Raw genomic sequence first — 24,680 nt, forward strand, 5'->3', positions numbered from 1 at the left:
GGGTCGGTCGGACCGTCGGAGGGTATAAGTGCAGTGGAAGGAGTTGATTTGAAATTGAATAGTGGACGGGTACTGTCAATATCCCGTATTAGGTATACGTATAGGTGGGAAGTAAGTGAAATAGAAAGATCATAAATTTATAATTATTACAAGTTTATCTTGTTTATATGATTATTACACAGCGTGTTAACATACTCTCTCCCACATCTTCCAACTCTGTTGATTCCCCCTTTTTTAATATGCCGACAGTTGTGATTTTCTGGCACATCAGTGTACCCTTTTATCTCCTTGATGCGATTGTGTGCGTAAATCCGGCATTTGTCAGAGGAATTGATGTGGTGCCTTTCACGCAAGTAACATAATTCGTCACGTTGAGTAATTCTGGCAGTTCTCCAGATACAACATTTGCAGTTTCCAAAAAAGTTTCAGCAGATTATATGATTAGCCGCTCCTGGGCCCTGTTTTATATCAAGAACAAGTTACAATATGGGCTACTGAGATTAATGTATTTGATTGATTGCGAGCAGTGTTGTCAATGGATTGTGGCAGTTGTTATTAAAAATAAGTTTTATGAAACGGGGGCCCGGTCTTTTAGAATAGAGGGAAACTGAGGCCAGTTCATGTCTGTGTTTAACACGGAGACAATACACTTGAATGTCATAAAGAGAGCGAGTTGATACCCCCAAAGTTCCCATGGCTTTTTCAAAGTGAATGACAAGTTTTATCAACAACTATTTCAAGATAAAATATGTAGAATCACAGATGAACAATAATCGTGGGTGCAAAGAGGGATAGCGTCTCTTGCCCTTTGAACGACCAGCAAAAAAAAAAAAAAGGGGGGGGGGGGAGGGCGGAGAACCAGATATTTATCATACATAAAAACTGTAAGCTACTATCAAAACTCAAATCAATTACACACATGCACGCAAAGATATTATGCGTCTTAAAATCTCTTTATTTCTGATTCATACATGAAAATTAGAGCTGTTTTATTACAAAAAGAAAAGAAAATCATCTACAAGCAATAATTTCATTACAAGGAATTTTAAAGAGTATTTTCATTCTAACAAATAGCAATACAAAAATCACAGGAAATTCAATTGGAATAAAAAGCAAATAAAAAACAAATTGAAATAAAATCTGCAAAGTGCTATATAGGAATCAATCCACGCAATAGTATAGGTACATGTAGTACATATTAAGCAAGTTTCAGATATCTATGATAGCTAATTTTTTGTAGTACTTATCTAAAGACAATAAGAAATCTGTTTTGCTTCCAGGCAAAACATGTGGAAGATAGAAAAATACGAAATTAAAATCCTTCACAAACTAAATTGATATGATGACTATCCAAACCTTGTGCACTTTGCAAATCAAACAATGTTTTGAGCAAGTCAAATACATAAAAGAACGTGAGTATATTTTTTCTTTCAAAATAAGTGTAATTGATACATTTATCTCCACTATAAATTGCAATCTGACACTCAGATCAATGATAATAATAACTCTTACCAAAGTGGTTTGAAATCTTGATATGCCATTACATGTTCATGTATAATGAGCATAATGTAGTTTTGTACCTGCCATGAGAGCTTGCCGATCATCTATGATTCACACCTGCTCTCCTTTTATCCTGTTTTAATTACAGAATTTGACAACAATCATTAATTTCTTTCGCTCTCTCTTTCTTCACTTGAAGATAAGGTATTTTGGTAAGACATGAGAGGTATCTTCCAACTCAATGCATTCATAAGCTTTGTTATTACATTCAAATGCAAGGGAAAACCTTTTAATCATAAACTAACGAATATGCCTTACTAAATTAGCAATAAGAGCTCTTAAAATGTCCCATATTGATATAGACAGTTACATAAATTTCAGTTTACATTAACATATTGTACTTCAGCCATACCTCTAGGCACATTTCTGTTTCTTTTCTACAGCAGGAGAAAGTTTGAACAGCTGGATTCTAAAAAGTTAACCTTTCTTTCCATTAGTAACATTGCACCATTCCTCAAAAAAAAAATGATTATAATAATTAAAAAATCTTTCACACACATACAACCCTTTCTTCGTCATAATCTGAAAGAACTACGGAAATAGATAGAGAAGGCCAACAATAATGTTATAACTAACAAGTTGTATTCTTAAGTAAAGATTATATGCTGGTTAAAACTATGCGAAATATACATTTCAATTCCTCTTTGTTTCACACAAATACCTCCATTGTTATTCATACAATATTAAAATTCAAATACAATATTTCAAATCACATTGCATCTTTTAAAATGAAAGACAGCAAATGTCACAAAGCAAAAGACTTATTTCCCGTCAAAGACACACTATCCTTTGGTACTGTAGAATAAAGCAGATGGTCTTACGATTATATTTAAAACAAATTTTGATAGTCCAAAGATTGTACCACTTTTTGTTTACAATGCACAAATTAAATCAGTTTAACAAAAATGTGAAATGATCACATGATACAACATGTAATAAAACAAATTAGGTTCAATCGTCACTATTACTATATAACCTAGTAAGTTTGTTTGCATATCAGTAAGTAACAATTATACATAGAGATTTCAAAGTCTCTGAACACTTTTCACATGTTTGCAATGATGCATCTTAAGCATATAGAAACTTCTACAGGTTGTGCTAGATATCATATATACATGATGGTGAAAGACTGGAAAAGAAAGAATGTAAAAGAAACATGTGCAGCAAGCAACAACTTAAATTTGTGCTCATTCTGGTCATTTAAAAACAGATACCACACACATTTTAATTGAGTTTTAATGACATACATTGTATTTGAATGTTAACTTTTGTAATTCACATATATGTAGCAATTTTCCTCCGAATATAAATATACATGTATATATTAATGTATCTGTGAAATGCACAATTAGGTTTATATATATATTAAATAGACATTTACCCTGGAAATTTCATTTTCGTTTTTTACAAAACTGTGCGTTGTTCAATTGTAAATTCATTTAAAAATATTTCCCTAATTGATATCATAATGTAAACACAAAAATCAAAGATTGGCATATAGAATAAAATTCTTAGTATTTTTGCTTATAAAAGTTCAAGGCTTTTACCAATGTTTGGTCTTCTTCAGAACAGTTGAATACTAGGCACTTTTGGTTTAAACAGTGAAATATCTGACAATTTTTTCCTCATCAGTGAGTAAGGATTGAATAAGTAGTCGCATACAATCTACAAGTCATATCAAACTCTATCCAAACATGAATACAATTCTAAAAACAGATTTTTGTTTTTTTTTTGTTTTTTTGATTACAATTCTGATTGAGAAAAAAAATTGTACCGTATACATGTATGTAGCTAGCTGAAGCAATTAAAGCAATCTATTACTGGTGCATCTAGTAATCCAATAGGATTGGTGTGTGCTCAACAATGCTCAACAATCCACCCCCCCCCCCAAAAAAAAGAGAGAAAATTGCAGTGTGTCTCTACGACTTATAGTTACTAGTTTGTGGATACGCCACTACTCAGTAGAAGTGGTATCAGCATAGTGAATACAAGTGGAATGGATTACATGTCCCATACTTCATTGTAAGTACTATTTAAATGGTGAATACAAATGGAATGCATTGTACCAAACAAGCTGAATTTTTTAGACATTGTGAAAGTACTGTGATGAATACAACAATGAGTGCATTATATGCATAACATTTCTAAAAAGAATGTTATACATTCCAAGTTGAATGAACTATGACATGAAATCAGAATACAATATACATGTTCACGAGTGAAAGATATAACAACTGATGAAAGACACTGCTGATATATATAGCAAACAAAAAGTGAAAAGTTATGTTATGTCAGGCCGTCGTCTTATGATGATCTGTCTAACAGATCAACCCTATTTCTTCATGGAAAATTTGTATTTTCAAAGATTTTTGTTTAGACCTAAGGCAGTTTATTGACTAAAACCTATATTCATTGTTATATAACCATCATTATCAACACCACAGCGAATAGACTGATTATCTGAAGCGAACCTTGAATTTTCAGCATGTTACATTGAAAGTATATTAAGAATATAACAACTCTTGATAGGTCAACAATAAATCAGTGAATTATTGTACTCATCTATTTAACATAGCATTCAAATGAGAGATCAGTGAGAACTGTTGATTGATCAAATTCAAAATCAATAAGAAATACATAGTACTTGACATAAATCATGACATGTACCATAAGACAGAATTATTAGAAAAGAATTCATTCTATAATGGAAATTACAAAAATACATATCTATTAGTAAGCAAAATATACAAATACTGTCTTCCTTTGCTGATTTAATGGAATTATCATTTTTGGTACTAAAGAATCAATTTGACAACTGAAGACACAGTGACCCTATTCAAGTAAAAATCTGCATCGTCAAAAATGTTGGATGCAACTGCTCAGATTAAAATAAAGAAAGAATACATCTGTCTTCTTTTGAGCATTCAATTTCCAAAACAGTCTTGTAACAAACAAGGTACTCATCTAGTCATATATACAATTTCAATTCAAAAATTTCTGTCTTATTCTTTTTAGAATATATATCTACAAGGCTAAAATCTCCTTTAAAAATACATACAGAATATTTGATAATTTGATTGATAGTGCCTGCCACAACATTCACAAGCGTTTATCGACATCATTACCTAGTACCATACATGTATATCGTCTGTTTGGTGCCAGAAGGGCATTGAATCACACAGTAAGTGCTTTTCTTGCTCTGAACAAACAATATGAGCCTAGATCTGTTTTAAACCATCCTTCTTGGTACTGAATGAATAAGATAAGGAATACAATTTTTTATAAAGCATTTTTGAGCAGTACTGACGGCAGAATGTGCATAGATATGCATACATAACTCAACTGTGCACTGTCTTTATGATGTAATGTACATTACATGCTGGAAATGTTAAACTTAGAAAGTAAAATCCAAGCACTAATTGGCTACATTTATGTTTCCATGAAAAATATACCAAAACAATAAAATGTAGTGGATAAGCAGGACATTAGGATGACAATTTAAATGAATAAAAAAGGACTGTGCCTTATCATGAAAAAGGCAGTACTGAACATACATGATAGTACATAATCAAGCCAAGGTACATGTTGTTTAAGGCACTACTGATCTATCACACAAAGAACTATTTAAGTACCTAAGTTAAGAAATAGGATACTTGTATAATATTTCTAGAAAAGTTTTCAAAGATAGTACAGGGGTGATTACAAGTGGTTTATCACTAATACATGGACCCTTGATTCAAGTAAGCATTTACAACTCCTGCTCACTCACAAACTTAACTCTTTGCATGCTAGTTCAGCCTGTGATATGGGCCTATCATAGTGCAATTAAACAGAAGTCATTTCAACATTTTCAGCCTAATATACCTAAATTAGAATGTAGAAATGTTACTATTTTGAATGATGCTTGAGTAAATTGAGCAACATTGATATGAATTGTGTGCAGTACATCGTTGATGTCATCAGTTAGTCTTGACCTTCATTATCTACCAGACCCCGTTCATCATTGCCTGAGGTTGGAGCATCGAGGTGTACATCATCCACCCTCTCTCCGTGCCCTGCCTCAGCCCTGTAGGCCGGGGGAGGTTCAGGCATGTGGGCATGGGGCATGGATGGAGGGGGCATACCCACGTAGTAGTTTGGTTGGTTGGGATACATACTGCTATACATGGCTAGTTTCTCGGCATCGCTGAATTCTTTGTCCGGTAGAGCACCTGCTTCCAGGTCTTCATCCCCTGGTAGACCAGTCTTCTGAGGTCCGGGGTGAGCTGGGCCTCCGGCTGCTCCCATTGGAGGTACAAAGCCACGGTTATCATAGGTAGTGGGTCCAGGGTTGAAAGTATTCTGAATAAAGAAAGTATTGGAGCAATATTAGATGAAATCAACAATTCCTTCACTAAATCTTATACAGATGAAAGGAATAAGTGAAAGAATGGCTGGATGAATGAATGATCGGATGCATGAATAATGGCTGAACCACAGGAATGAATAAAAGATTGGAACTTGAATTATTTAATTAATGAATAGATGAATAAATGAAAGAAAGAATGAATAATTTATTGAATGGATAAATAAATACATGAATGACTGAAAAAATACATGTAGGAGAATGGATCCATGAATGAAAATATGAACAAAACAAAAAATGGCTGAATGGAAAGATAAACAAATGACTGAATCAATGAATAAATGAAAGAAGTTACTCTTACATCATAAACAGGATTGGATGCAGTGGGTATATTACTAGGGAAGCTGTTGGCATTTAGCTGTACATTGGTATTGCCATTGTTGTACGATACTTCTCCCCCAGTAGTTTCTCGCTTGGACTTTGTTCTGAAAATAAACACATCAATATTAGGTTTAGAGAAATATTTCTATATTTCTTGGTTTATTCTATCTAAGAACCAGAATAAACATGAAAACAATTACAAAAACAACATTCTTCTTCACAAGATACTTGTCAGGCCTATGCAATCACACAATTACTGCATCAAATTGGCTTGTCACAATCTGATGCTGTGTATCAAAATGTGAGCTTCTGTTACTGGCACCCTTGTATGATGTTGAATGGGCCTTGTAGCAGTGGCATCACTGTACCATTGACTAGGAAATTAAAGAGAGTGAAAAATGTTCATTCTTCTTTAAAAAAGTACTATTACATCAATGTTTCTCCCCATTCTTCATTTAGGTATAGTCGTCTGCAGAGATTTGTTGTCACACACCTGTGCACTGCTTAAAACAAGGGTGCTAACCTTCATGTGAGAGTATTATTGAGAAATCTATTAAAAGTCTCGTTTTTTTTTAACTCAAAGCTGTGTAAAAATATTTATCCAATCACTTAAATCCATAACAAAGGCAATTTTCATAACGGCTTTAAAAGTTACCATATTAGATCTTCAATAATAATATGGCAGTCATTGTGAACTTTGAACTTTATAGTTGATGCAACTCTATGACAGGTGCAGATCTAAGGGGGGGGGGCAGCCTTTTACCTCCCCCCCCCCTAAAAAAAAATATATACATTCACATAAATGTTCAGTTTATTCATTCAAAAATGCCTCTGAATGTACCATAGAGCAGCTTAAGGTTCAAATTTGTTACCTGACCCCACGCCTTAAAGGCATTTAATGCCCCCCCCCCCCCCCATTTTCAGAAAATCCTGGATCTGCCCCTGCATGGTAACCAGAGTTGGTTATACTTACTTGCGTTTGTAAGCATAGAGGAGCAGTAGAAGCACCAGGACAATGATGATGATAACCAAGGTCGATGATACACCGGCAAGGAGAGGCACCTGGGATTTGGCTGATCAATCAAAAGGAGAGAGAACAAAAATCTTTGTTAAAGGTAAAGACCAGTATTGGAAACGCCCCAATTTCAAAAAATAAAATGGAAGCTCTCATTACCAATCATGTGAAAGAATATGTTTTGACTAATACATGATGATAAAAAATTTGCCGGGAAACCGCCTACTAATTCATATATTTGGTAAATTTGTTTCTCTCATGGTCTGTGAGAGATATAGGGTAGTCCCATCTTTCTGTGTATAGTGCTTGTAACTTTACGAAGAATGGGCCAAATTTCTTATCATTTTGATGATTCCAGAACCTTGCAGATGCTAGATGCTAGATGATCAACCTTTTCTGATCGATTCCACAACGTTTCTTTCACAATGCAATCGCATGACCATAACTGGTCTTTACCTTTAAGAAATGTAATGTTCTCCTGGAGTATGAGAGTGCTTGATTGGCTTGAGAACTATGAACTAGTGAACCTTTTATTTCACTGCCGTGCTAACCAGTCATTCACATTAATACCATCAAGCACTCTCATTATCAATTTACTTTTATTGCTTTCTTATATTCACAACTATATTCTCTATAACCTCCTGTCCTCAGCTGTTCTAGTTCACTGCTGGTATGTAAACATGTGGTTTTGTATGTGTGTATTGATTCCACATTGAATTTACTTGGTCGTGATAGTTGCAAATTATACTTGCATAAATTATTTAATTGAATGATAAAATATCTTTCCAATATTTGTAAATTTTAATCTTTTAACCAAAAGTTAAATTTTTTTAAAAGAAGGTTGGTATCCCTTGATTCCACATGAATGTGTCTCAATGAAAAAGTTGAAATCGAACTTTGCAGAAGAAACAGGAACACAAATGGAAAACCCAACTTGACTCACTTTGTTTGGCAGGACTTGTGCAGAATTCACCACCCAGGCCATTGGGGCACCTGTATGAACGAAAGAAGATGATATTGATGTATTGATTCGAAATACACTCCTGAAAAGTGCTACTGAATGGTTAATTTCTATATTTTAAAATCTAATCTTCTTATAACTGAATCCTAACATTTTCCATCAACAATGTCCTATTTTTCAATCTTAATGAAATTTCCTGCGGTAATTATTGTTTTGATTTCTATTAAATATGTGCTTTACTTTGTGCACCTACATGTATGTGATGTCACTTCATTGCCACAATAAATCAATCTATCTGAGGCTAAGCTCCACAGATATTAGCAAGAATGTTACATGGAAGGAAAATAGTATTGAAAGCAAGTTATATAACATTTGAGTGCACTATTGATCATTATGGAATATATTAATTACACTCTTTCTGTAGTGTTATTCAGGAGAATGTGATTTCCAAAGTGTTATAAACTTTGGCCTATATGCAATCATAAACTTCATACAGAGCCATAAAGTTCTTAATTGTTTAACTCAGAGACATCAATTTAGATTAGACACAGAAGGGAATCAACTTATTGGTCAGATTTAGTCACAAAAAATTAAAGGTTCCAAAAATTAAACTTGGATGAGGCTCAACAGTTGAACATTATATTGTAAGGTTTCTGAGTACTAATTAAATAGAATCTAAGAACAGAAGTGCCATCTTTCAAGGTTCTCCTTGAAAACAGGGGTTCCTGTATCTGACTAGCAAACTGATCACTTGATCAACTAGTCATTTCTTACCAAATATTTTGTATGCACCAAGACTGAATTTGAATTATATTGATGCAATAACCTGCATGGTCATTTGTACGATTATACATATGTATTTGCATGGACCAAGGAAAAGTCAACTTCATCGCAAAGATATATTTTCAGGTTTGCTTCACTGTCAAATAATTACAAAAACATTATTCTGACAGTTTGATTAATTTTGTCATAATTGAACTGATTAATTGCTCTTTGTTGAGTTGCAATTGTCCAACTGATTTTAGGCTGGTGGACAATCTGGTTAACTTGATGAGCTAAAAAACTAATCAGCTGTATAGCAGCATGTTTAATGGACTGATTGATCGACCGACTGGCAAAATCTAGTGCTTGTTGTCGGAGAAATAAAATTTATAAAGTTATCATCAACATTATCATTACACTGATATCCATTGACACAACCCCCCCCCCCCCACCCCCCTTCCCGGCTAAATTAAATATTTTCAATATTCCCTTCTTTCCATTTTGGATTGTGATAATGATTTGGATGTAATTCAACTTACCTGCAGCTACCATCACTTAGACATGTACCTCCATTCTCACAATTGCAACCTGGAGAGAGAGAGAGAGAGAGAGAGAGAGAGTATAAGAGAGAGAGAGAGAGAGAGAGAGAGAGAGAGAGAGAGAGAGAGAGTATAAGAGAGAGAGAGAAAGAGAGAAAGAGATGGAGAGAAAGAGTGTCATAACTCAATATTCTGACAGCAAAAACTTGTACCATGCACTCAGTATAAAGAAATATTCTGCATGTACTGTATATACTACTGTTTATATTTCTAAATTCAATGTTACAATCACGTCATAACTATATTATATTGACTGGGCTTGAGGGGCACATCAGAAATATTGACCAAGCTAAGACCATATCGCCCTGAGTCGAAGACGAGGGCAATCTGGTCTTAGCGCGGTCAATATTTCTGATGTACCTCAAAAGAAGCCCTGTCAATATAATTTTTATTACCTTTACAAGACATTTTTTTACAAATAATAAACAAATTTGATATCAAGCACGATTTTTAGCACACTGATGGAATATGGCAGAATGTTGCCCTCTGATTTAGTACAGTGGTCTACAGTGAAAACCCGGAAGAGGGCGATATGGCAAATGTTGCCCGCTCCTGTTTTGTATTCGGAGTAGCGTGCAAAAGATGACTTTTTATTTTGCAGCTAAAATGACTTGTATGAGTAATTAAAAGTCAATAAATATGACATATAACTAATGTTTTTGTCTAGTGTCACTCTGACATGACTACATACATTTATTCATAAATTATGTGTATGTGTAGTCAGTAGGCTAGAATGTATTAGTCTGGTACAGAATTGTCTATTCACATCATGTTCAATCCTAGGTATAGTGTACATATATATATATATACTAACCTTCATCACATGATGCTTCTATGCCCTTCCCTGATAGACTGGGGTGTAGAAGACACAGATCTCTGCAGTTTTTACCTGAACAAGGATTGTCAACTGCAAACAAAGATAGAAATTACAAACATGTCATATTATCTTTTTTTCCAATATGGTGACAGCATTTTTGTTTAAGACATAATGGACAATTTTTTTTTTAAACTGGAAAGCTGTACACACTGGAAGATAAAACACATTATTAAGGCCCATATTCTACTAAAATCAAAACCTGATGCTTGATTTGAGCTTATGTTCGAAATTGAAAGTTACACATTCATTGAGAAAGCAATGGTCACCAAAGAGGTTGGTTGAATACTATCGTTTCTTGACAGTATTGTGACTCCTACTTCTAGTTTGCGCTATCGGATGAGACCATGGAAGTCTTGTGATATAAGTGTTGAAGTACACACTTTAGAAGTATGGTCAATCTTGTATACTGAAGACACCCAAGCGAAACAGAGAAAGTGGCCACTGTAGACAAGTGGCCTTTCTGGACAGGTTCTACATACATTTCTTTCTCAAGGGAGACAAAAATACATGGCCATTACAGACAGGTGGTTTTTGTAGAGAGGTGACCACTTAGACAGGTTTGATTGTATGTAAAATAAAGGATTTACTCCACAAAATACATATGTCTCGTTCTAAATAATTTGATTTTACTCACTGTTTTGAGGATATCGATTGACCTGGAACATCTTGAGTCCACCAGGGTTGGTCAAGCGACTGACCTCGGTCAGATTCTTAGATGGGTTTAATCGATTGGCCTTTCTGACCTCTCCGCTCGAGCTAGCTGTCCAGTAGAACTGGTCTTCAAACACTTCTAGGTGGAATGGATTATACAGGGCTGTAGGAGAAGTGAATCACAAACAAATACAGATGTAAATTCAAGGTTGATAGCAGCTTAAACTTCACATTATGAGCACCCCAAAAATTAAAATGACATTTGTTTCCTGCTTGTTTTTCAACTCTTTACCAATTTTGGTCAGCTAATAGAACCGTGGAGAGCTGCGGTCGACTCTTGTCACATTGACAGTGTTTATGGAACATATACTCCAAAACAATGTGGCAGTTTAGGATTTCAATGCACAGCAAATAAATCCATCTATTTGCTTGCCCACGGTACTCTTTTTCTTTCTCTTTTTTGGACAGGTTATGAAATCAAAAGTCAAGTCAGGGTATCGAGGTTAATTGATTTAATCCTCGTTTCAATAACGAAATTGTTTTTCTTAATCAAAGTAATGTGATCTGACAGGTATTGGAATTGCCTGGATTCATTGGTCATTGTAAAGCCTTTTCCAGATATGGGGCAATAACCCATACTTGCTGAGTACTTGCTAAATACAAATGGAACACCATGAGTGAGGTGGATGTAAGCACTTTTCTAGATTACATTACCAAATTGAACTTGCCATGATGAAAAAAAGCAAACCATAGTAATATTCATATATTCCTTTTGAACGTAACCTTTGGTAGCAATTAATAGGAAAACCTGTATAAAATCAGATAATCTCCATGAAATGAACCTTTGTAGCCCAATGGAATATACATGTATCAAACAGATTAGCACAAAATAAGTGAGAAAGAAAGGATAATCTGTTTCTATTATTAAAACTCTCTCTCAAGTAGACACACAAGTGCTTTATAATCATTAGAAAAAAAGAATGCATTTGGAATAAGCTAAGTCACACAGTGATGAAGATTCAGAAAACTATACAGATAATGTTTAGAAGGTCTGACAATGACAAAGTCAGAAGAAGTACTGCTCGTTGATTAACAATTCACTACCTATAGCAATCTTCACAGGTATATGAGCTTATATTTATCTTGTTTCAAGGCAAGACACATGATCCTTTGACATAGACTGCCTTCGAATTGCACAAGAGCACAGGAAGTAAGAAGTCACTGAACAGTTTCAATCTGTGTGCTTCTGAAACAAGTGATCTGTTTTGCATTCACACAATCTAACACATGTACATGTGTATATTAATGTACTGTGATTATATGAGTACTCTTCTGGATATATCTGTACAAGAAAAGTGCAGAACCATAATTTAAATGATTCATTATTAGCATTTCAACATAAGCTCCTATATACATGTACGATGGATGTATGATGGATAGAACCCTTCTCTTTACAATTAGTATAGAGATCCACAGAATTACATAGCAGAGAGTTTCTTTATCATAGCACCCGGTATAGGTTTTTTGGTTTAAAAGATTTTAGGATTAGGATTTATGAAGAAAGTGAGAATGTGAAGGTTCCGAGAAATTGTAGAGAGTAACATCAACTTTGGTACCATTGCAGAACATGTACATACACACAGTGTATCAACTACAATGAACACCAGCTAAAGAGGGCAACATGTAGTTTTAAATATAGAAAATGGAGAAATTTTCAAGATTGAGAGATTGAGAGAGAGAGAGCAATTAATGAAGAGAGAAGATGATATGAGGTTTTGTGAAGCAACAAGGAAAACATTAAACTGAATTCTCCTTCATGGTTCCTGTCTTAACTGTGACACATCCCCACAATTTACATGGTAAAATTGATAAGAATTATATGAATGCATTTCAACATATCTAAATTGTATAATGACATATTTTGTGATGATTCAAGTTTCGACAGGGGATATTTTTCTCAGATATGACCTAATCTTTTCATGCAGTCTCTAAACTCGTGGATACTATGAAAATATGAACTATGGCAATGAATCACTTTCTTATTTGTTTGTTTATAATACATACCCTATATGAATTATTGTATTCAGTGTACATTAGTTATATACCCCCAAACCTGTGAATAATGCCCAGAACCTAAAGCCTGTAAAAAATTGCCCAGAGTGGGTTTGGGAGCTGATATATGTTATACAATATGAACCATGAACATAGCCAATCAAAAAGGGAGGAAATGTTTTGATAAAATGCCACATGGAAAGGGGAGGGGGATGTTCCATCCTTATTAATACACCACATCATATCACCCTTGAACCTCTTAACTAACTTACTATTGAATAAACTACTACGTTTCAGAAGTTTATCTAATGATTTTTCAAACATAGTAGAATATACTAGCCCCTCTCAACTTATGAACCACATAGATATCACTGGACAAGAGATGGCGCTATAATATTTTCTCCATTCTGAAAATTGCTGAACTGTGCTGAATGGTGACCACACCGAGGGTAATTTTAGGGGAGAATAGTCCCATGAAAGAGGGGGGGGGGGGGGGGGGGGGTAATGATAATGATTATTAGTAGTGGTAGTTGCCCAGATGGGTTGTGGAATAGCTAGGGCATGCTAGTCCAGGGTAGATTTTCTGTTAGGCATTCTAAAATGTACAGACAACAAATAATGTCTCAAATATAGACCAAGAACATGACCAATAAATAATTGTTTTATATCTCAAAGTGACCAGATTATCTGCAGCTGAGCATGACCGTGTCTCAATATGAGACCTAAATCTAGCTTGATCTCACCAGCATTTACCACGCTTTATCATTTTGTCTTTTTTTTAATGAAAAGAGGTATGAATGTTAAGAACTCTTTTGATTAGAAAAAATGTGATTATATCAAAGAAAAGGGCGAGTGTCAAATTAAAGAAATGTCACAAAGTAAAGGTAAATATTCAAATACCATGTAAATCACCACTCAGATCTGCATTAAGTGGAAGCAAACAAAATCAATACATGGTAAACTGAAAGACTATGAAATTAATCACATAGTGAAGTTATCAGTCCTGAATGCATGCAATGATACATCAAAATATTAGAAAAACAAAAGAATTCTATATTTTGATATCTGCTACTTAAACCTTCACCACATACTACAATGTCTACACAACATAAACGTTTGCAAAGTGAAGTGACATGTAAAAATATCCCCTTCACTTTCAGTGAGTTTGATGAATATAAAAGGTACACATCTCCATGACATTCTGGTAATAGCATTGCAGATCACAGTAGTAAAGGTATCTTGTCAGCTCTTGATTCAGTGTTAGCTCTAGCTACAAAACATAATCATGGTTTTCAACAAATCATGCACTTTCTATTCAGGACAGGTCTTTATATGCAGTACTATCTTTCACTGTGCTGCTGTACATGCATGCACCTAACCTACTTTGTATATTATATCATTAGTGTATGCACATTCTACTTAGCATTGACTACATTGTACATGTAGATATTAGTGATTACATGCAAAGCCTTCATGCTATTACTGTACTTCATGCTACAATTAAATAACAGAGTTTCAATAAGTGATTCAAGAAATCATGCTAGGTTTGATAGTTTCAAGAAATGATTCTTTACAAAATTGATAGTTTCGAGAAATGATTCTTTACCTCCACTCATGAGAGTTTTCCTGTTGGACCCATCAAAGAGCATCCCTTGTAGGATATTGAGCTTAAAGTCAACCCAGAACACACGATCGTCATTGCTGAAGTCAACGGTCAGTCCACGTGGCTGGATTAGACCGTCAGTGATGACCTTCTCAGAGTTCTCTCCATTCATGTACGCCATAGCAATGAAAGCATTGCCCACACGAGAACTCATGTCGGCCCAGTAGATATACCTGCATCAAAAGTCAGATAGTATGCACATAAATACTGATGGAAAATAATCATACTTTAACACACTGACTAAGAACATAAATTTGTGAGACATTAAAAAGCAAGTAGCAAGAGTGCTGGAAATTAATAATAGATGATAAAATCAAATGAAATTAGTTTGTATTCATAATGATGAGACACATACCGACATGGAAAATCATGATCTAGGACTAGTTCCATTATTATTTGATTATTATTATTACTTATACCGCGCTTTTCCCATAAGGCCCCTAGCGCTTACAGTGAATGAAAATCAAAATTACATAAATACATATAAGAAAAACATTCTTACAACTACAAACTACAAAAAAATTGTGTTTTAAGGCCTTTCTGAAGGTAATAACTGATGGAGACAGCCTAATTCTAAGTGGTAGATCATTCCAGTATTTTGAAGCAGATACAGTAAATGTCCTATCACCGGCTAATGTGCGGGTAACTGAATATGTGAGAAGGAGAGACACTTACCCTCTTCTTGGATTGACAGCAACAGAGGTTGGTTTCTCTACATTCTCCTTGGTGAGAGTTCTCTCATGTAAACCCTCTAGATCAGCTACGGCAATCTTAGGGTATGGATCGGCTACTATCTGATCAGATTGACGTTTGGATCTTGAGGATTGCGTTACTCCCTGATCAGTGAAATAGATGTTCCTACAATGTGAGAGCAAAACAACAAATAATGTTCAATATTAATAATAATATCATCTATGTACATCTGTAATTTAATGCTCCATGTGTATCTACGCACGGAAATAAACACCTAGAAAAATCTAGTATTTTTGCTATGTAAACCGAAATGAAAGATTGCATTTTCTCAATGAAAAAGGTTATTTCTCAAGTGAGATATAATGTATAGTGAAGGAACAAAACAAAACAAAACAATACAAATATTTTGGGCACTGATTGAATGCCAGGAATTTTATTTATATAAACTTTTATATAGAGAAAATTTGCTCTGTCGACAGCAAGGCAGTGGTGTAATCTCTGAAAATAATTAATCTGGAGGGTTCAGATATCAAGAGCTAGATTCTCAGTGCTATTCTACTTTCAAATAGTAAAGAGTAGGCACATTTATACTGTCAAATACCCCATTAAAAAAAAATTAAATACAAAATATATAGATTTATTTTCCCCCTACCATTTACACTTGCGCTGAAATATCACTGACTGAAAAGCTCAGTGATGTTTTGGCGTGTTTTGGTTTGTAATGCGCATGTGCGGTCTACCCGACCTTCGACCTTGGCCCTGTCATTAAAGTGGTAACAATCAGGAAGTGCCGAAGGTCACGTGACAAACATCGCAATTTTTCAGCTGCTACCGTTTACCTTACCGAACATCACGCAGACATTTAACAAAAATCACACTTTGGCGCAGTTGCCCAGCAAACTTCACCGAAAGATCGCGGTCAGGCCCCATTTAATCTTTTGGCATGTTTGGTTGCAAGTGTAAATGGCCGTAGTGTCATTCAATCTTACCTTCCTATCCAATCTACTGAGATATCAACAGGCAGATATACATTATCAACAGCCAGATTCTCAGGAGCTATATCACTGTTATACAGTAAAGAGTGTCGTTTGATAGAACGCGATTCACTATCTGTGAAGTACAGAGTATCTGCAAGACAAAGCAATATAAAAGAAGAAGTTTGAATAAGTTTGTGATAATTTCTGAGAGAATGAAGGAACATATACCCTCTATTTTGGAGTCGGAAGGGAGTTCTGACTCGCATCATTTTACAGTGTTAATGCCCTTCTGGCTCCAAATAGGCACTATTCTATTAGCTCATAATGATGCAAACTGCTAAACTATCTGCCTATAGTTGATTACAGAAATTCACAATGATTATACCAACAACAACAAATATATCCATGAGAATACATTATACAAGGTATACTAGTACATGTATCTAATCCTTATATATCTCTGTAATAAATACAAGAATATACTTCTATCTTACAATTTAGGCAAACAGGAGCATGTGTCACCAAGGTATATTTACTCCTCTGCTTTAATGTAAGTGGTAACTTTATAAAGGTGGGAATAACACTGTAAAAATCTTAAAGGAGTATTAAATAGAAGTGTCGTGGTCTAGTGGTTACTCCGTCGGACTTAGGATCATATGGTTTGTGGTTCAAGTCCAGCCCGGGCACTAATGTCCTTTGGCAAGGCATTAATCTACTTGTACCATCCTTTTTGTTTGTTTATTGTACATTTACAAATATCATATTTTTGTAATGGGGTTTGCCATTGATATGCCTTTGGCCTTTGCAAATCCCACCTTTTTTAAAATCAATTTGTGTTTTATACTTGTTATTTTCTTGTTTAATCTATATGTTAGAGTCATTGTGATTGTTCTTTTTATTCAAATGCGAAAATAAGATGAATTGAATTGAATTATTATTATCATTATTATTATTACTTGTTTCAAACATATAGTCCAGGCCTTCAATTCTGCTTTGGTGATCCACGATCGTGTCTCTACCTCCATCCACATGACGGATGATAGACTGCCCATCAGATATTATCAAATACTCTGTTGCTCCTGTAAGTAAAGAGATGAAAAAATGCAGCAGTGATCAAATACATTTTCTATCTTGGTCCTTCATCAATGGTTCCCTAGCTGCACACCATAAATTACAAAATAGTGAACTGCTTGAGAATGGATATAAGATACATATGTAAGCACTTTCCATAAAATTGACATTAGATTTGAGTAATAGAGATTAGCTTATGCAATAACTATAAATGATATACATATTTGAAATAATCATGAATATTATTCACTAGTATGATGTAAATTTAATGGCATGTGCATTGATTCAAACAGGGAACAATGCCAGCCCCCTTTAATAATTCCATTTTAACCAAATGTAGAAGTCATAAATATGAAGTCATTAGATTAGTGAATAACATTCATGATCACCAATCATACCAAACGACAAAAGATCAATGATAAAAGAGCAAAAGAGGAAGTAAAATCATATGATCTGAAGACCTGGAAAGTAGTTAACCAGTTGCCTCCCAAATGATAACCAGAATGCTCCTTTATTAGGCTCATGGCCGGGAATGAGAAAATTCAGAAGTCGAAGGGTTAATTACCGTTAGCAAAACAGCTGTTGTTCTGTCCAGTGTAGCCCTCTGAGCAGGAGCAACGGAAAGTACCCTTAGAGTTGGAGCAGGTTTGGATGCAGTCAAAACCAAGACACTCATTCACATCTAGTCGTAGTACAGGATAGAGTCAAGAATTAACATAAAAAATATAATCCACATCAAGAGAAACATTAAAAAAAAAATTATTCAAGTACACCTGTACATAGTCCAACGCTTTACCCAACAAGGTACCTGATTACAAGGTAGGTTCTTTTGGAAGATATTTGTCAGAGCAATATGATAGAAAATTTGATTGTGAAATGAATAGAGAAAAACTTTGGTACTAAAAGAATATCATTTGACTTAAAGTCTGGTAAGCACTATACATCCACATTGCACATATACATTGTTTTCTTTCAAATGTTGGTTTTCTTTAATATGTAATTGTTTGTCATTGTATTTTGTTTGTTAGAGCGCTTAGAGCCTTCGATCAAAAGAGCTTTATAAGAACCTTTTTAAAGATTATATTTGTTATTATATACATTGTTTCTTAAGAGCCAGAAGTAAGTGCGTTAAAATCCTTCTGGCTTTCAGCAAACGATAAGAGGGATTCTTACCCACGCAGTTATGCCCATCTTCCGCTAAGACATAACCTTGCCTACACTGGCACAAGATGGCACCCGCTGAGCTGATTGGTGTGCAAATATGCTCACAATCACCATTGTTTACCGAGCAGGTAGCTTCTTTATCTGAAAGTAAAGCAATTATTTACAATTCAATGCTTAAACTTCAAAATACAACAACACCAGAAACTTTCATGTGCTTGAAACATTTGAGAATCATTTGAGACTCTTGTAACAGCTTCAGATTCCCAACAATTTCATACCACAAAAAGAAATGAATTATCACTGAAAAACAACAATGATTTGGGGGACATTGCATTAATTTACTGAATATTGTTGTTGGATGTAACGCACAAAAGCTTTCTTTTGTAAAAGTTTCTGGTTATACAGTATTCTAAAAAAGTTTAGGTAGGTAAAATGTTGAAGTCTTAGCAATAAACAGAAATTAATTAAGTAATTAAACTCAATAAACCCTCAAACTTAAGCATAAATGGTATTCTAGCAACAAATACTTTATGAAAGTTTTGTAATTTTATATGCAATAACTACTAACCCTCTGGTGTGTTTTAAATACAGCATTGAAAGTGAGTGAAAACTTACCACATCCTAATTCATCATAATTATCAGTGCAGTCATTGTTGCCATTACAAAGAGCAGAAAATGGGACACAATCACCACCTGAACATCGGAAGCTGTCCGCCGTACAAGCTGTTGTTGAGCCTAGGGTTTCAAGAGTGAACGATTAATATAGGTATGTATCCAACTAATCCAAGCAATGTTTAGAAGAGTGCGGAAGCCTTTCTACATGTACATGTATATAACATATGTAAAGTACTTTGAAGCTATTCTCCACAGGTGTTGTTCTTATTTCATATCAATCACATATTCAAACACACTAATCAAAAACATTATAGGAACTATTGAAGTACAGCTTATGGCTCTCAAGTTATTGCATTAATAATGTATTAAACAAAAATCTTTTGATCCATCCATCCATCCATTCATTAAAGCATCTACCATACTAACTTTAAGAGCTCTTTAATAAATTCCTTTATAACAATTAGATATGCATCTCTACAGTTATTAAACCCATCACATATCCATCATTTATTCACTTGCTCACTTGAAATTTCCCTCAATCAATCAATCTTTCAATCAATCAATTAATAAATCTGTTAATCCATCCATCAGTCAGTCAGTCTATACTTCAATCAATCAATCAATTAATAAATCTGTTAATCCATCCATCAGTCAGTCAGTCTATACTTCAATCAATCAATCAATTAATAAATCTGTTAATCCATCCATCAGTCAGTCAGTCTATACTTCAATCAATCAATCAATTAATAAATCTGTTAATCCATCCATCAGTCAGTCAGTCTATACTTCAATCAATCAATCATACTAAGTTTTTATATCGTTGTTCATCACTTAAATTTGAATCTCCACAGTTGTACCCATCACATATCTATCACTCATTCACTCAACCAATCATTCAATCAATCAATTAATAAATCCATCCATCCATGCATCAATCACTGGCACTGGCTGGAATGCTCCCCAGGGAGTGGAGAATGTGCATACACTGTGTGCGGGTAAGCCTGAATTCGATGACCAGGTTAATAATATGATTGCAGGGCCCTCAGGGAGAACAGTATGAATACTGATGAGGCTACCCTGGGTAAACAAGACATATTATTATTATTATTATTATCAATCAATCACACTAAGTTCTTACATCGCTGTTCATCACTCAGATCTGAATCTCCACAGTTGTTGTACCCATCACATAGCTGATCAACCCAGATGCACAGCCCAGACGAAGGACACCTGAATCGCTCTCCTTGACTGGTGTCACATTGGCTGGTAACTGTTGATAGAAAATACATGTTTTTATATTTTTCTGACATCTTTATTATACGTGCATACTGGGCAAAAGTAAAAGAGAATATCAATGAGCATAGAAAACAGTGTACATGTACATTAACTATGTGCCCCTCATGTTTCAGAGATGCAGGTGAGGTTACAGTGGAAAACACCGTCCCCTGGATAGGATGTTAAACGGAGGCCCTGTGTCACCACTTTTGCATGTTAGGAATTCCTTACACTATTCAAATAAGAGCAAGGGGGAACCAAGTGTAGTAGTTCATCTGCACATCACAATCAATAATATTGGGAGGAGATAACAAGGGGTTACTACGATTTAGTTTGCTTTAAGGCACAGGTCATACCAAGTAATGAATTAATACCTGAGATTCTATAGAGAGGATCACAGATTATATGTTTCATGAAGTCCTTCACTCTCATGTGGTCGAAACCCTAGACTTACACATTGTTCATTGTATCTAATACGGTAACACTGTATGTGCGCCACAAATGGACTGTGGCAGTCCATTGCTTGTTCTATTATTCAACCAAAGCAAGGAATGAGTTAAGGAGATCAAAAGTACTTGAAATTTCAAGTTCACATACTTAATGTTTATTTAGAGTTTAATAAGGAGATTGATAGTACTTGACATTTTAAGTTCACAAATTGAATGTTTACTTACGACATGCTTCTCTGGATTCATCACTTCCATCACCGCATTCATTACCTCCATCACATTTAAACTCTTCTGGGATGCAACGATTGTTGGTACATCGGAACTCGCCTATCTCACATCCTGGATTAGTTGTTGCTATAAGACACAACAGACAGATTAACAACAAAATGACAGATTGTGTTCCATGCCAAATCTTGTCTTACTGTAACTCTGCAGTCACTATGGAAATTTCATACTGCTTCAATGTTTTGGGTATATGATACATATATAGTACATGTATATGTACATGTGCTAAAAGTCACCTGTGGCATCTAGCCCACTCTTTGTTTCATTAGTTGACCAAAGAGGGCAAAGAGTTAAAGGAAATCTTCAGTAGATGCACAAAAACTAGATCAAGAAACTCATGTGATCCTATATCTCTGAGTGCCATTACATGATGACTAACAAGAAAAAAAAGGTGCCTATATATCGTGGGGATATATTGGGGATTCAAGGTGAACAACCATTTATAATTAAAGGATATGTTTATTACTTCTCCTAAATATAATTATGTCAGTTGACCTTGTTGAAGCAATAAACGGGAGCTGCACACAAAGAGTAAATGTCTTTTTGTCCCCTCCCCCTTTTTTAATGGGGGGGGGGGGTGTCTTCCTGAAAAGGTATGAATAAATAAGCATTGAATTCTACTGTTGTAATAGTTATGATTTGTTAATCTTAATATCAACTACATGTTGCATTTTGTTGTTTAAAATATAATGAAAATTGAGTGTTGAAAGGGATAGTATTGAACATAACTTGAAGTATAAATATAACAAGCAAATACAATGGATATTTTTTTAAACAAATAATTTACTCATACATTGCAAGAAATTATATTTGGGAGAGAGGTAGGGAGAGGGCAACGGGTAATACGGCTGTTTTTTAACATCATAACATTCATTTCATTTTTTGCATTCTATTGAATACAAATTATTGACAGGAAGAAATTTAAGATGAATTCATTTCAACCAAATTAAGCCATTTAATCTCAGCAAATCATAGTAGAATTCAAAAGATCTACACATAAATCTAGATGTAGAATAAGGCCAGCATACCTGTCACAAACTTGTAGTATCATTCTTTGGAATACATCTATAAAATCCATCACTTTTGCAGTGGCAATTAAAAGATTTTTTTTTTTTTTTTTAAGGGGGGGGGGGGGTTGTTTTGTTCTGCCAAGCTCATCCACAATTCCATTTTACCCAAACTTTTCTTGCTCATGCAAGTCTCAAAATTAACAGATTTGAATGAAATAAAAGGAGGAACTGGTGACAGATACAGAAGAATGAAGAGGCTAAAATCAAAAGTTGCATTGACAATTGTAATAGATGAAAGATAAGATACCATCATTTTTTTAATAGGAAGAAGAGAGAGGGGGCTGACAGAAGAACCAAAAATAAATTTACAGAAATATAGAGTGGCAGAGAGACATAGATTATGAGAGAAAGAGAGACAAACAATGTGAGGATAAGAAAGATAGAGAGAGAGAGATAGAGAGAATGAGTGCGACAAAGAGAGGCAGAGAGGCAGAGAGGTAGAGAGGAAAGATGTAGGCTGGGAGGATGAGAGAATTTGAGGGAATGGATATGCAGCTTAAAGGGATATCTTTGATGCAAGAAAATTCAAATATTCTCCCAAATCCTTTATGGAAAATGCAACACACAGTACCTAAGTAGTCGCTATGGTATACAGGCATACCATTTTCCATTGAAAGTCGTACAGGTATGACAGCTTATCATACAAAGATAGATGAAATCATAAAGAACGAAAACATGGAATTACAAACAAAGGTATCAGAACTTAAGAACATCACCAACGTCAATGAGACAGTACATGTATATCATTTAATACAGATTGATTACAAATAAGAAAAAAGGACAAAGACAAAGGAGAACTTAAAAAAGAACTGTTACAATGTTGGAATTAAACTTACAGGTATTTGTACAAGTTCTAATCATTGAACAAATATAAACCTACTTAATTCAATATAATTTCATCCATTACCTAACCACAATTACTCCAAGACTTTAACCGTACACAGGCAGTACAAAATAAGAGCTACATGTAATGGCTCACATAGATCTTCTGATAATATAAGCAGGACTAGCTAATGATAGGTAAAATCTAAACTGGTAGGACATCTATTTTTACTCAAGAAGCTGCACATCATTTTGGTCACTGTTGATATTCTTTATAACGACCATTACAACCATGCACATAACTTGGACAAAAACTGCAACTGTAAGCCACAAAATGTTAACGGTCCCGTATAACATAGCATTTACACACGTTCAGTATAACTCACCATTTATAGTTCATAGAGAAAGTCATAAAAAGAAGATTTATTTAGCAAATATCAATCGATCATACATACAGCTAATTGCATGCACAAAAGAACAAAGATAATTGCGAGTGATTTTTCTCTGCAGTGATGCTCTTCAAAAAAACATTACGGCATTCTCAAAGACAATGAGTTATACATGTATTTTCCCTTTTTGAAAATTAATGCGCAATTCTACCTAAGCCAACTTGGAAATTTAGGGTCAATGTTCCATATATTCCATGTCTTTACTTATCTTTAAAAATGAACAAATGCCTTGTTAATCTTAGACTTATACATGTACAATAAAACAGGTATACCCTGTATGCTACTTTGAGGTATCATTTAGGATAGAAACAGATTGCAATCACTATATTTCTTAACATCTATCATAACTTTACCTTTTATATTGACATGCATATTGGAAACAGGACAACATGCAATAAAAATACATAAATAACATATATGTGAGCATTCCCTTTACAGAATAAATATATAGGTGTATATGGTTCCTGGTGTATTTATCAAATTATTAGAACATGTTATGCATACAATTGTTGTTATGACAAGATATTTAAAGAACTAGAGATGCATACGTACCACAGCCACTTTCGTCGGACCCATCGAAGCAATTGCGGATGCCATTACAGAAGAGGGTCGCGTTGATGCAGGTTCCAAAGGCACAGGCTCTGTAACCATTTGGGCAATTCACATCATCTGCAAGAGAGAGAGAGAGAGAGAGAGAGAGACTGTAAGATAGGACATGATGGGACTATCAGGTAAATATCATTTTATGTACATGCAGTATAATGTCATTGATGATTGTCATTGATGCTTCAAACATGTACAGGTAGCATAATTAGTAAGTTTCCCTTATTATTTTTAAAATTTTAGTTAACTGACTTCATATAAAGGTAGCTATATTTATTTATTTTGGAGCTTTTGAACTGAAAAACTATAGAGATGGAGGCCTACATGCGCTAAAATTCCTA

General features: G+C 34.6%; 1 protein-coding gene across 4 annotated transcripts in view; it reads right to left on the minus strand.

The window, feature by feature from the left end:
- Positions 1-934: 934 nt before the first annotated feature.
- Positions 935-24,680, minus strand: part of LOC576649 (low-density lipoprotein receptor-related protein 1) — a 58,003-nt gene continuing 34,257 nt past the window's right edge. For 3 of the 4 annotated variants that reach the window (XM_030974301.1, XM_030974300.1, XM_011665947.2), the window contains 18 exons: positions 24,289-24,405; positions 21,336-21,464; positions 20,525-20,656; positions 19,387-19,506; positions 18,781-18,912; positions 18,173-18,289; positions 17,493-17,615; positions 16,549-16,687; positions 15,542-15,724; positions 14,810-15,039; positions 14,104-14,124; positions 11,135-11,314; positions 10,438-10,530; positions 9,564-9,612; positions 8,245-8,294; positions 7,260-7,359; positions 6,267-6,390; positions 935-5,901 (listed from right to left, as the gene is read on the minus strand). In XM_030974301.1, the coding sequence (XP_030830161.1) occupies positions 5,524-5,901; positions 6,267-6,390; positions 7,260-7,359; positions 8,245-8,294; positions 9,564-9,612; positions 10,438-10,530; positions 11,135-11,314; positions 14,104-14,124; positions 14,810-15,039; positions 15,542-15,724; positions 16,549-16,687; positions 17,493-17,615; positions 18,173-18,289; positions 18,781-18,912; positions 19,387-19,506; positions 20,525-20,656; positions 21,336-21,464; positions 24,289-24,405 (2,417 nt within the window). In that variant the 3' untranslated portion in view covers positions 935-5,523. The remainder of the gene's footprint in view (positions 5,902-6,266; positions 6,391-7,259; positions 7,360-8,244; positions 8,295-9,563; positions 9,613-10,437; positions 10,531-11,134; positions 11,315-14,103; positions 14,125-14,809; positions 15,040-15,541; positions 15,725-16,548; positions 16,688-17,492; positions 17,616-18,172; positions 18,290-18,780; positions 18,913-19,386; positions 19,507-20,524; positions 20,657-21,335; positions 21,465-24,288; positions 24,406-24,680) is intronic. The other variant, XM_776933.5, reaches the window with a different exon arrangement.

This window comes from Strongylocentrotus purpuratus, unplaced genomic scaffold (genome assembly GCF_000002235.5).
Source record: "Strongylocentrotus purpuratus isolate Spur 01 unplaced genomic scaffold, Spur_5.0 spur5_scaffold_7, whole genome shotgun sequence".
Lineage (NCBI taxonomy): Eukaryota > Metazoa > Echinodermata > Echinoidea > Camarodonta > Strongylocentrotidae > Strongylocentrotus > Strongylocentrotus purpuratus.